The sequence below is a fragment of the Daphnia carinata genome, chromosome 4 (assembly GCF_022539665.2).
Source record: "Daphnia carinata strain CSIRO-1 chromosome 4, CSIRO_AGI_Dcar_HiC_V3, whole genome shotgun sequence".
Taxonomy (NCBI): Eukaryota; Metazoa; Arthropoda; class Branchiopoda; order Diplostraca; family Daphniidae; genus Daphnia; species Daphnia carinata.
In genome coordinates, this window is record NC_081334.1 from 3,594,848 (window position 1) to 3,608,426 (window position 13,579).

Here is a 13,579-nt window from a genome sequence, read left to right on the forward strand (position 1 = left end):
ATAAAAAATGATTTCAATTGTGTTCATTGAAATTTGAATGAATTCGATTAGAATAAGAATTTTAATGTACGCAAACTATTCCTTTCGAAGTCGAAGTGAACATCAAGATGCCAAGGTAGTATTTGGATTTCGATCACTTGCCACTCCCACGTACACCATTTTCGCTTGAACTTTACGCTCACTTTCATCTAATAACACTTTTTAAAACTTTCGCATAGTTTCCTGTTTTGTTGTCCATCTTTAGAAGTACGAAAAACAAAAAAACATAACGACAGAATATCATAAAAACCACTATGTACAATGTATTGTTTTGCCGAGGACAGAGGGAGTGAAAAAAAAACACGTTTGCAGCACAAAGATGTAGATAGACGGAGAAAAACCAAAAATACAGAGAAAAAAAAATTGCAGGAATAAAACAACCAAAAAAAACACGTTCAAAATCAATGACGGATGAATACACAGCACGTAGCCTATACGCAACGTGGGCAATGTCAACAAGTTTTAGGATATTATTATTATTATTATTATAACGTTTGTGATCAGAGGAGATATAGAGAGACAAAGCGAGCTCAAAATATATTCACAGGCTCGCTCGTGTGCTCGCTCACACACATACACACAAAAAGAGTACAATTTAGAGTCATCATCAGTATTACAGTTGGGCCTTTTTTTTCTCAACTTTTTTTTTCTGTTTTTTTTTTTGTTTATTTTTTTTTAATGATTTTATTTTTTGTTTAAATTCTAATCCAGCCGCATTTATTGTATATGACACGTAACGAAATCAATGGAGAGACATACACGACGCGAGTCATTCGACAGTGAAACATTTTCCAAGAGACCACAGAAAAAAAAAAATAAACCAACAAAAAAAAAAAAACAGGAGCAGAATACAAAAGCAATCCATTCGCAAAACACAATATAGTTGTCATTGATAATTGTTTTTTTTTTTATTGTTCTTAGCCATGCAAAAGAGACGGAGTGAAAAAAAAAATTAGAATAATTAAACGCAGCACATCTCAACGGCTTTTACAGAATAGAGCGTTGTTGTGTTGTTGTTTTTTTTTTTTTTTGCAAATCTTGGACATACGAAACAGACGAGCTCAGAGAGACAGTAGAGTGAAAAAGATTGAATCGTTTTGTTGTTTTTTTCTCCCCCGAAAATCACGTTGAGGTAGAATCATCAGATGATTTTCACCATGGGGTCGCGAAAAGAAAATGGCAACAAAAAAGAAGAGAAAGATCTAAAAGTATAGTTATAATTCTTTTTTTTTTTTTTACTTGATCTTGATCGATGATTGTTTTTTTTTTAATCTTGATTTAGTTGTTTGGTCGGCGGGTAGATGGCTCTCAGGCTCGCTCTGTTTCGTCTTTTGAATGTTGGGGTGGAACGAAAGGTGGACGAGAAGTCACGTGATAACACTGTACACAACAGGAGTTTTTTTTTTAAAGGAAGGTGGGGAGAAGAAGTTCAAAAGCCAAAAGAAAAAGAAAGAAAAAAAAAAAAAATGCAAGGATTCCTTTTATTTTTTTTGTTTCTCTTAAAAACCGGAGAGAGTCCAGCCATGATGTGCAACCTTGTGCCAAGAGCCAATTGAGCACCTGGCCGGCCGCTTATTTTTTTCTTCCGTGTCTTCTGTCAAAAAAAAGTTCCACAGTTGAAAAAAAATCCATGCACTCGATATTTCTCACCACACACACGCACACACACACACACTCTCGCATTCACTATCACACACACATCATTTGTCTTTTTTTTTTTTTCTTTTTCCTCTTCTTTTTATTGCTTTTAACTTTTTTTTTTCAGCTTCACTTGTGACCGAAAAAGTTGCCCGGCTGGCCGGCAGCTCCCATGGCCTGTTGCTGTTGTTGCTGTTGGTTGTTGCTCATCTGACTCCGCGTATTCGTGGCGTACAACTGCTGCTGGAAATTATGGAACTGTTGTGCATAGTTGGGATCGTTTGTCGTCGGGCCCATAAAGGGAGAAGACTTGAAACCGCCTGGACCGCCTCCTCCTCCACCTCCGCCCTGCGGGCCTTGATTGGGATCGCCTCCCGGACCGGATGACGGTTTGCCACCACCACCACCGCCGCCACCACCTCCGCCGGACGAAGGGTTGTACATGTTGGGATTGGGTCCTCCTCCGCCGCCCATCATCATCGGGTTGTTGCCTGGACCTCCCATCGGTCCGCCCATTCCTCCTCCCATGTTGGGATTGCCACCAGGGCCCATGTACATTCCGCCTTGATCGTTGCCCATCGGGTTGCCCGGCGGACCTCCGTACTGCATTTGTTGTTGCTGTTGAGGCCTCATGCCCATCGGTCCAGGTCCTGGATGCCTTTGCATTTGCATCGGCCCTTGCGGTCCGCCCATCATCGGGCCGTTGTTCATTCCCATGCCGCCCATTTGTTGCTGCATTCCCATCGGTCCACCGCCTGAAGGGCCGTTCATTCCGCCGTTGCCTGGACTCATGACACCGCCGCCTCCGCCACCTGGCCCGCCGGGTCCGTTCATTCCACCAGCTCCACCCATCGGGCCGCCCATGTTGTTGGGGTTGTTCATCATGTTGCCGGGGCCGTTGGGTCCAGGTCCTCCGTTTCCAGGGCCGTTCATGGGTCCACCAGGGCCCATTCCGCCCATATTCATGTTGCCCATCGGTCCTCCCATCCCGGGTTGCTGGCCCATTCCAGGTCCGTTTGGTCCGCCCATATTCATGGGCATTCCTCCCATACCGGAATGAGGTCCGCCTGGACCGCCTCCGCCGCTGTTGAAAAACATCTGATTCTGACCTCCGCCCGGCCCCGGTTTGCCACCGCCGCCGCCGCCACCACCGTCCATGTTGCCGGACATGGGTCCAGTGAATCGTTGTAGAAACTCCAAACTGGGCGGACCTCTCGGACTGGGCGCCGTCGTCTGCGGCCTGGCCGGTAGGTACTGGATCGTGTTGGGCGCACTTGCTTTCACTTGAACGTTGGCTCCGTTGAAAGGGCCACCACTCGACGGGCCGGGAGCTCTGCCGCCCGGACCCATCATTCTGGGCATTCCGCCAGACATTGGGCCCATCGGCCCATTAGGTCCTGGCTGTTGTTGCATTCCTTGCATCCCAGGGCCGGGGAAAGGTCCGGCTGGTGATATCGACGGTCTCGGAGGTCCTCCCATCATCATTCCACCTTTAGACGGATCTCCGGGTCCCATCATTTGACCACCAGGGCCGCCCATGTTATGTCCAGGTCCGTAGCCGCCGTGCATGTTCTACCAAGGCATTGAAATTTTTTTTTAAATTTTGCAATTCAATTAAAAATAATAATAACTTACCATTCCGGGTCCGGATGGTCCGCCTGGTCCACCATTTCCAGGTCCCATCATCATCGAGTTGGGATCGCCCATTTGTTGAGGCATGCCCTGCATGCCGTGCATCGACGGGTTAAACTGGCCCATCATTTGTCCGCCGGGTCCGCCCATTCCACCTGGTCCCATGCCGCCCATCATGCCACCGGGTCCCATCATTCCGTTGGGTCCGCCCATCATCATCATGGAAGGCGGAGGCGTCGAAGACATGGGCGGTCCTGGCCCAACTTGGCTCGTCAGTTGTTGCGACATTTGTGCCATCGACGAGATGGGATCGAACGGAGTCGACATCTTGTTGTTGGCCGGCCCCGACGAGATCGGCGACGGCCCCATGGCGTTGTTGGGTGTTCCGCCCGGATTCAACGGCATGTCAGACGGCGCTCCTGGGTAATTGCCACTGGAATTCATGTCGCCCATTCCACCACCGCCAACGCCACCTCCTCCTCCACCTCCGCCCATCCTCGGCGATGACAAGTCCGGGAAGGGCGATGAAGGCATCTTCATTCCGGGGCCGCCAGGGCCAGTCGGATAAGAAGCCGGCCCTTGGCCAGTCATCATGGGACCTCCTGAATTCTGGTTGAATCCGGGGGCACCGACGCTGGCCGGACCTCCCGGCATCTGCGGACTGGAGCCCGGATAGCGATTGCCATTGCCTCCTCCTCCTCCTCCTCCGCCTCCTCCTCCTCCTCCACCGCCCATCATGTCCATGTTGATGCTGCCTGGCGTTCTCGGCATGCCACCAGAACTTCCATCCATACTCGTACTGACGGGCGTCCTGGGGCCTTGTTGCTGTTGCGGTTGCTGCTGTCCGGGAGACGGGCCAGGGTAGCGGGCCTTCTCCGTCGGAGCGAGTGGTGTGTGCGGTCCGGCCATGTTGTTTTGATTGGAGCTCTGCTGTTGACACTGGTTATTACTGCCTGCCGGACTGGGACTGGGCACGGTAAACGGGTTGGTAGGATTGGGCGTGTGCGGCGTTTGAGGGCCGGCTCCACCACCACCACCCGAAGAAGAGTTGTTGTGGCCTGGATAGCGAGGCGGTAGCGAATCGTTGGCGTTGGAAGACGGCGTGAGCGGGGTATTGGGGCCGGACATGCCTCGATTGTGGCCCTGGCCTTGATTGTTATTGCCCTGGGAGTCCGGACAGGAGCCTAATCCGCTGCCGTCCATATTCCCAGATTGAAGCCTGTCAGCGAAACGAGATGAAACGAAAATGAAGAGCGTCGTCTCGAGATAGTAAATGGGAAAAAAGGACGGGCCATAAAAAAAGAAAAACTTACGAAGGCGAGAGAATGTCCGTGTCCCGTAAGCTGGTGTTTGGCTGCTTTTGTATCGTCAGCTCCTGGGCCTCGAACGCATTCAGGTACTGGATTTGCTGCGGCGACGGAACGGGCATTAAATTGGGCTCGTTCTGCTGTTGCTGCTGCTTATTCGGCTGCGGGCCGCCATGTTGTTGCTTCTGCTGGGCGAATGACTGCAACTGACGCCCAAACGACACGCCATCTAAATTCGCATAAAAACAAAAGAAAAGCGTTACAACTTAAAGCTTTTAAAGGAGATGAGTGACCAATATGAGCTGACCAGGCTGAGGTTGTCCAGCAGAGATGAGGTTACCCATGCCGGGCGAGACGTGAGGTGGTCCTGGTCCAGCTAAAGGCGTACCGGGATTACTGGGGTTCATCGATCGACCTCCTCCTCCGCCTCCTCCTCCGCCGTTGTTGTTGGGGTTGGGAGAATCCAGCGGAGTGTTCAAGTGATTGGAGGAAGACGGGCTGGGCCCAGACGGTATCCGCTGTTGTTGTTGCTGTTGGTAACCGCCTCGTTGGCCGTCAGCCGGAGAATTGAGACCTGATGCGGCTCGAGGTGAAGGCATCGATAGGCCGACGGTGCCGCTCGGTGAGCCCGGACCAGGACCGGGACTCGTCATCGAACCGGGCACACTGGCCGATCGCTGCGTTTGGTGGTAAGGAGGAGGAGGGCCTTGCATTCTCATATTGCCTATGCCCAACAAGAAAAGAAATGATGAATTTAAAGATCAACGATTTAAAAACAAAGAGATTTGACGCATACCTGGACCGCCTTGAGGTAATCGAGGGCCCGGACTAGGACCAGATCCAGGTCCGCCCGGTTGCATATTCATGGGCATCATGTTAGGGCCGCCCATATGTCCACCCATTGGACCCATCGGGCCCATAGGTCCCATCGGCCCCATTGGACCCATGTTGTGCTGGTTCATCATCGGGCCGCTCATCATCGGTCCACCCATTGGGCCTCCGCCCATGGGTCCTCCCATCTGGTTGCCCATGGGGCCGCCCATTTGACCGCCGCCCATGGGTCCTCCCATTTGATTTCCCATCGGGCCGCCCATCTGGCCGCCCATTGGTCCGCCCATGGGCCCCATCGGTCCACCCATGCCCATCTGCATTCCCATCGAGCCGGGACCCATTCCTCCTCCGGGTCCCATCGGCCCACCTTGTTGTTGTTGTTGCTGCTGCTGCTGCTGCTGCTGCTGCGGGTGCATGGGTCCGCCGTGCATGTGAGGATGGCCGGGCATGCCCATCCCGGGAGGCATATTCATAGGCATCATTCCGCCCATGGGTGGCCCACCCATCGGGCCGCCACCCATGCCCATAGGTCCCGAAGGCCCACCGTTTCCACCCGGTGCTGGACCTCCTCCTCCGGCCGCGTTATTGGCCGCGGCTGCGGCTGCAGCGGCCGCAGCTGCCGCCGCCGCCGCACCGCCTCGTTTCTTCTTGGCCGGCGGTTTGGACGACGTCGTCTGCTGTGGCGGAGGAGGTGGAGGTTGTTGTTGTTGCTGCTGCGGCTGTTGTTGCTGCTGCATCATCGGGTTGGGCCCGCCGGCCATCATCATCTGACCGGGTCCGCCGGGCATCATGCCGTGAGGTGGTTGTTGCTGTTGCTGGCCCATCATCATCATGCCGCCTTGATTTCCGGGCGGACCGCCAGGTCCACCGCCGCTCATGGGGCCCATCATGCCCGGTTGCTGATTGCCGGGGCCTGTCGGGCACGGACTGCCGCTCGATCCGGGGCCCATCATTCCACCGGCAATTCCGCCGTCGGGTCCAGCATTTTCAGGGAAGAGCAACTGCTGCATCTTCCTGATGGTGGCCAGCTGTTCCTCTCGGTGCTGTCGCTGTTGAGGTGTCAAGTTCTCGTCCGGTATTTTCACTCCTGACACACCGAAGAAAATGTTAAACCAATTATTTCAAGAAGTAATCGATCAAGTGGACACGCACCTGGAGGCATGTTCATGTTTCCGGCTTGCATCGACTGGGACATCATGGGTCCGCCGGGACGGCCGCCGCCGTTGCCCATGCCCATGGGTCCTCCTGGACCTGGCGGTCCTCCCATGCCCATCGGACTTCCAGCCGGAATGCCGGCCATCATGGCTCCTGCCGATCCTGGCCCGCCCATCGGGCCCATGGATCCGTCCATCGAGCCGGGCCCACCTTTGGTAGGGCACATGGGACCGCCGGGGTTTCCCATCATCGGACCGGCCGACGAGCAAGGAACGGGGCCACCACCGCTAGCCGGACCGCAGGGCACCATCCCCGTCGGATGGTTCGGCCCGCCGGGTCCTGTCGGGCAACACTGTTGTTGTTGCTGCTGCTGTTGTTGTTGCTGCTGCATTAAACCGCCAGGCCCGCCTGGACCTCCGGCCGCATTGCCCATCTGACCGTACGGCCCCATGTTGCCTTGCTGAGATCCTGGTGGCCCGCGCATCATGCCCTGACCGGGCATCGACATGGGCATCGACATGTTCGACATCATCGGTTCATTTGCCTGCACGAATCAAATCAAATTCAATCAAAACATTGAAATCTCAACAATTCAATCGAAAATTGAATGGGACTCACGGGATTCCATCCGCCCATCGAGTTGGGTCCGCCCATTTGATTGAAATCAGCCGGCCCGCTCATGCCGCCAGGTCCTCCTCCACCGCCCATGCCGGGATTGGGACTCATCCCAGGGCCCGGTCCTGGCCCGGGACCCGTCCCGAAATGCCCGCCAATGCCTTTCATGGGCATGTTCGACTGGCAGTAAGGATTGGGCCCGGCCGACTGATGCGGTTGCATCTGTTTGGGCTTCTGCTGCATTTGCTGCTGCTGTTGTTGTTGCATCTGCTGCTGCTGCATCCAGTTGGGCGGATTCCGATTGTTGGGATTCTTGGGCGGATATTTCTTAAAAATTTGCATAAACCAAAAAAGTCCATTTATTTTTTATTTTTTTTTAAATAATTGAAATGAAAGATGAATACCTCTAGAATCTTTTTCGTTCCGGGTTGGGAACAGTGGAAGGCAATGATCGTCTGGAACTGGCCCTGATGGACGGCCTCGGCCGCCTTGTTGGCCAGGCTGGTACTGAAGACGAAGATCTGCGACTGTTGTTGCATGTACTGCGCCTCCATCGTACTGTTGCCCGGCTGCTGTTTGATGGGCTGCTGCTGCTGCTGTTGCGGCGGAAACAGCTGCTGTTGCTGCTGCTGGGGCGATTGGCCCACCATGCCGCCGTCCACGGGTCCACCCATGCCGGACATGGGTCCCGCCATAGGTCCACCCATGGGTCCACCCATCTGTCCGCTCATCGGGCCGCCCATGGGGTTGCCCATCATCGGTCCGCCACCCATCATCACGTTGCCGGGCATGCCCATTCCCATGCCCATCGGGTTTCCTTGGCACGGATCTGACACTGCAATTTTTTTAAATGCCAACATTTTATTGATTTAATATTTCAAATGATTTTTTAAAAAAATGATGCAGTTCAAAATCTCACGATGGCCGAAATCAGCTCCGCTGAGGCCGTCTTCCATTTTCAACAGCTGATTGACGAACATGCCTCCGTCCGGTCCGCCAGAGCCATCGGCACCCGATCCGCCCATCATCTCCCCGCCACCGGATTTCACCGACTCGATGGGCGAAAAATGAAACGCTACACGTCGACACCAAATCAAATTAAAAGAAATCTAAAAATGCCATTTTATGCAAAACGAACGTACCGTCCTGTCCGGGATCGTTGAGGAAGCTCTCCATGCCGGAGGGCAGGAGCGACCCGTTGGCGTTGACCATCGTGTTGCTGTTGGGTCCTTTCAGGTCGAGCAGATTCGAACCGGCACCGTTACCACCTGAAGACGGAGTCGGCGGTCCGTTGCTAGTCAAATGATTGCCAATGCCACCCCCACCATGTTGTTGCTGTTGCGGCGACGACGCCAAGGGCGGCCCCGACGCCCCACCGACCACTGACGACGACGGCGAGTGTTGATGATTGTTTACAACGTCACCTGGCGTCAACAACAAGTCACTCGAATTGTTCTCACCATTGCTCACTAAAGACACGCCCTGTTGTTGTTGTTGCTGTTGCTGTTGTTGCTGGAGACCAGAGTCTTCCTTGTGATTGACGGGTACCCCGCCGCCAGACGGGTCGGCCTGCAGGGGCGGCGGGGAGGAATCGGGGCATGAAGAATTGGACACGGCCGACGAGGTGCTCGACGACGACGTGGGCGTGGCCGGCTGCTGGAGGGCCAGCGGCGGGCCCGAAGAGGCGGCCGGCGTGGTCGGACTGTTCTCCGACTGCTGCAGCTGCTGCAGGTTGTTGTTGATATTGACGTTGTTGGCCGACACGTTGCCGCCGACGCCGTTGCTGTTCGAGCCGGGCGCCGACGAGCCGTGAGACGGAGACACCGAACTCGACGACGACGACGACGATGACGAAGACGACGATGACGACGACGACGACGACGAGGTAGGAGGGGCTTGTTGTTGCTGGTTTGTTCCGGCTGCCCCGCCTCCTTTCTTGTCTCTCTTCTCCTTACTCTCTTTGCTCATTGTCAATCAACGGCGGCTATAAGCTGCAAGCGAGCTGGGCTGCCCACCCTTTTGTTGTTGTTTCGTTTTTCTTTTGTTTTATTTTTTGTTTTGTTTTTTTGGTTTTCAAGTAGACCTCGGCCCCTGCTGGTGGTAGGCGGCGGGCGGGTCGCTTGGTCGCGGTGGTCCAGCCACGGCGAGTCGTCGACACGGCGTCGTCCTCTCCACGGTGCGGAGCGGAACGGCCCAAGACACGAGAAAAAACAAACGAAACACGGCAGCTATTTTTTTGTGTTTCGCCAATCTGAAATTGTGGGAAAAGGAAAAAGAACAATGAAACGTTCATTCATTTTTATAGTGAAGCACGGTAGGTAACACAAAAACGTGGCATCAAAGAGAAGTTCATGTGAAATTCAGATGAGATTGTTTGATGTCAACGTTGTTAAGTGGCATTCACGGTGATTGTGTTTAGAGCTAATGACGAACGCGTGCACGTTCAACAGCATCAAGAAATCGACAACGTTTCATCACTTGTGTTGGGTGTTTTGACAATTCGATTTCGTTTCACTCGACACGTTTTCTGCAATTCGCAATAAGAACGATGTTGCACAACCTGACCAAAGACAACGGCTTGACAAAACAAAATGGCTGTATTGAAAAGAATTGCGAAAATCTTGGGCTGGAAAATGATTTTGCTCGTTAATGAACATTGACGTTTTCACTAGCAGACTAACTTCAGTGTTCATAACCATGGAGACGGGTTGCCAAATCAACCAATGCGCTTTCCTCAACGCGGCTATTGAAAAAAAAAAAAAAAAAAAAAAAAAAAAAAAAAAAAAAAAAGGCTAGTTGCCAAACGCCACCGCTCCCCCTTTGCCATTCACGCATATTTTAATACGTGGAAAAATTAAAATAAATAAATTATTCAGAGCTCTTCTGAAATTGTTTGTAATTTTGAATTGAATTAGCCGAGCTGGCGATTTTTTTTTTTCTTTTTCGATTTTCGACACTCTGACGCACGCCATCCGACGGCCGGAAGTGACACTCGATATCGATCCGTTTACTTGTGTACACTAGGATTCAGGCCACCCATTTCAACTCCCACTCATCTATCTACCACAACTCGGCTTGACTTTTTTTTTGTTCTCATTTTTTTCTCACATTATACGCTCCCGTCTGTAACACAGCATTTTAAAAAAAAAAAAGATCATTTTAAACGAACGTGCAACTTTTTCAAGGTTTGATTTGATTCACCATCAAATCCATCCATAATCAATTTAACAATAGAAAAATATAAATATTCTCTTTAAAAAATTTAATTTTAAAAATGACAACGATGACGCAACGACGTTCCTTTCCATATGATAAATAATTAATAACAGAATGTTAAAAAAAAGGAAATGGTGGCTGATGGATTCGAACTTGAGGTCTGCGCGGAAAGAGGTAGACCCTTTTAAAGATATTTCTTAATCAATTATTGAAAACAAGTCGAACGTATCGACTCATTGGCCCATAACTTTCTTTTCCACATACGCATCAATGTAAGAAATAGAAAGAGGACGATGAGCGTGAGGAGAGGGGAGGGAAAGAAGATTCTATTTCGGAACTCGGGCGTCTGCTGTTGTTGTTTCTTTCGTTTCTCTTCGTACTACTACGAGATCCCACCCCACACACACACACACACACGTACACACACACGTAAACATGCTCCAATATTGGTAAACGGGTTTTATCGCTGTTCATTTTTGGGGGGAAAGGGGGGGTTGTTTGATCCATTTGGCAGATTTCGTTTAAATCTTATACCGTTAACTTTGTTTTGTTTTCTCTTTCTATCAATGTTAATGCTGCGTGGGCTTCTTTTTGCGACGGGTGGCGATAAACAAAACAACGAAAGCTTATGTAGCAGACACACTCACACAAGAGCCACCCATGGGAGAGGATGGGTAAGGAGGAGGCACACAACAGAATGGAAATAAGGGGGGATTGGGAGGGAATCAATAAAAACCCTACCACCCTCTTTAGCCTTTGGCTATTTGAATGCCATCTAGTGAGCAGAGCAAAAGACTTTCAACCAAACAAACGCATATCTTTTTTTTCTTGTTTTGTTTGCATTTGTTTCTTTGAATGTGTCAAGAAAGAAAGAAGGAAACGCTGATTCTCGTCCTTCAATTCGATGGGTTTCCCCCTCTCCCCCCCACCCATTTGACATTGACACGTATGATTGTTTCAGTTCCCAGTCATTTCCTTTCAACTTTTCAGCTGTAAAAAGATAATTCATAAAAAAAATGAAATAAATGGAACGCAAAATAAAAATATCAGTATCTAGGAAATCCACGCGGGGCATCGATCTTTCACCAACAAGAAGAAGAAGGAAAAAAAAAAAAAAAAGAAACAGACGTGAGGCTCGATGCCACCTATCGTGACCGTCATCGCCATGACAACGGCCTTGATCCCGACCAACTGCCACCCTGGACGAAGAAGCGAACGAACCCCCCCCACAAAAAAAAATCTGCATCATATCCTCTCTTCTACCATCTCACGCACGCATAGCCCAAAGGTGTTGTATAAACATTCTGCACGACTTATTTCAAAAAAAATAAAAAATAAGAATGTTTTCCTTTGGTTAACATTAGATGGCAGCACAGGAGCAAATCAAGTTTTCGTCCATTTCTTTTTCTTTCTTGTTTCCTATCTATTCATTTCTTTTTTTCTTTTTGAATTGATTTGCCAAGTTGTGCGTCGTCTCCCCGACTCCTGGACTCTCGTGTGTGCGTTATGACGTCATTGTTATCGATGGGGGGGGGGGGGACGGTGGGCCAGCACGCACAAAATAAAAGCCGAGCGGGGTGGATTGACGGTGGGAGGGACAAGGAGGAAAGGTTTTCTCGGTCGGTATTGATCACAATGTCAACTCTCTCCCCTACCCCCTCGCACCAAAAACCTTCTTCTACTGCGCCGCCACCTTCCCTCTAACCCCCGTCGCACCCTCAATAAAGAAAAGCGAAGACAAAAGGGGATTGCACGTAAAAGCCCGTCCTTAATCCCGAAATGGGAAACCAGTAAACTTCTTCTTCTTCTTTTTTTTTTTTTCGGTTTAAATGTTCATTAATTCTTTCATTTTTCATTGTGGAAATGAGAAGTAAAGAAAAATCATTCGCCCTTACATCAGTCGTAACGACTCGTTTCGAAATGAGATATCGAATACCATAAATGGAGACTTTTTAATTTTTGTAAACGCAATCGCGTACAGCACCGCAGGGCCCAGCACAAACTGACGAGCACCGAAATTTAAAAAAAACAAGACTTTTTTTTTTTAAATCAGAATTCCCCTTAAATAGAAATGACGTAATCAACGGGTTCAAACGTCCAATTCGAAAACAACGTTGAAATTTCGTCCTGCAAAAAGGAGACAATCGTCAACCGGATGCTAAAAAAAAAAAAAAACAGGAGACACACACAAAAAAAGAAAAACCCGTTCGTTTGCTTGAACGCAATTGCCTCTCCCATGAAACGTAAAAAAGAAAAAAAAAAAAAAAAAAGATATAACAGATGAGATTGTTGCACCCGTTGATTTACATCGTTTCAAAAAAGAAGAAAAGAAAAACCTTTCCCGCCGTTGTCTTTTTTCTTCGTCTTCCTCTTTTATTATTTTGTTTTCAAGGTTAACACACCACCACCATCTTCTTCTTCTCCCTTTTCGGTGTACATAAATAATCACCTGGCTCTTCCCCTTCCATTTACCTGGGCGCCTCCCAACCCCACTACCGCCACCCGTCTTCTTCTTCTTTCCAGACATACACGAAACGTGTTCATTGGTTCCAAGAAAAACTCTCAAGAAAAAAAAACAAAACAAAAAAAATCTAAACATATTTTTTTTTTTTTCAAACAAGAAGAAAAAAAGAAGGTGGTTGGCAGTTGGACGGAGATCTAAAGCCCCCCACCTCCCCATGAAAATGTGAGGTGGACTCGGTGGTCCATCCATCACGGCCGTTTGAGGGGCTCCCGAATACACACACACACAAAACACACGCATTTTTATATTTTTCTTTAAACTTTTGAAGGGCAATCGCCACCCGTTTGTCGTCTCTCTTTTGTCTCCTCTCTTCTCCCCACCTCTTGCCCGCCCGTCCATAAACGAAATCAAGGCAAAACAGTGCCTCTCGGAAAAAAGAAAAGAGAAGGAAGGCATCATCGTTTAATAAGTTTTGAACTCGTCCCTGTGTGTTTGTTATCCTCACCTAACATATCGTTCAATTTTTTTTTGTTTTTTAAAAGGAAAAATAGAAATTTTTGATTTTTGTTTCAGACGTGGAAAACAGACACGCCGTCAAAAACGATCCAAACTACACGTTGAAAGGCGCGCAGGGCGGCCTTGAATAGCAGACACACAGCCGGTGTGTTCCACGCACATACAC

The 13,579-nt window shown here is 49.8% G+C and overlaps 1 protein-coding gene across 1 annotated transcript; it reads right to left on the reverse strand.

Annotated features, from left to right (window-relative positions):
* Positions 1-277: 277 nt before the first annotated feature.
* LOC130694358 (collagen alpha-1(III) chain-like) lies at positions 278-9,185 on the reverse strand. The gene is made up of 10 exons (XM_057517437.2): positions 8,360-9,185; positions 8,137-8,292; positions 7,622-8,052; positions 7,221-7,544; positions 6,600-7,146; positions 5,413-6,534; positions 4,924-5,340; positions 4,623-4,845; positions 3,313-4,528; positions 278-3,249 (listed from the first exon to the last, which is right to left on the reverse strand). The coding sequence occupies exons 1-10, from the start codon at positions 9,183-9,185 to the stop codon at positions 1,807-1,809; spliced, it is 6,705 nt and encodes a 2,234-aa protein (XP_057373420.1). The 3' UTR covers positions 278-1,806.
* Between the last annotated feature and the right edge of the window lie 4,394 nt (positions 9,186-13,579).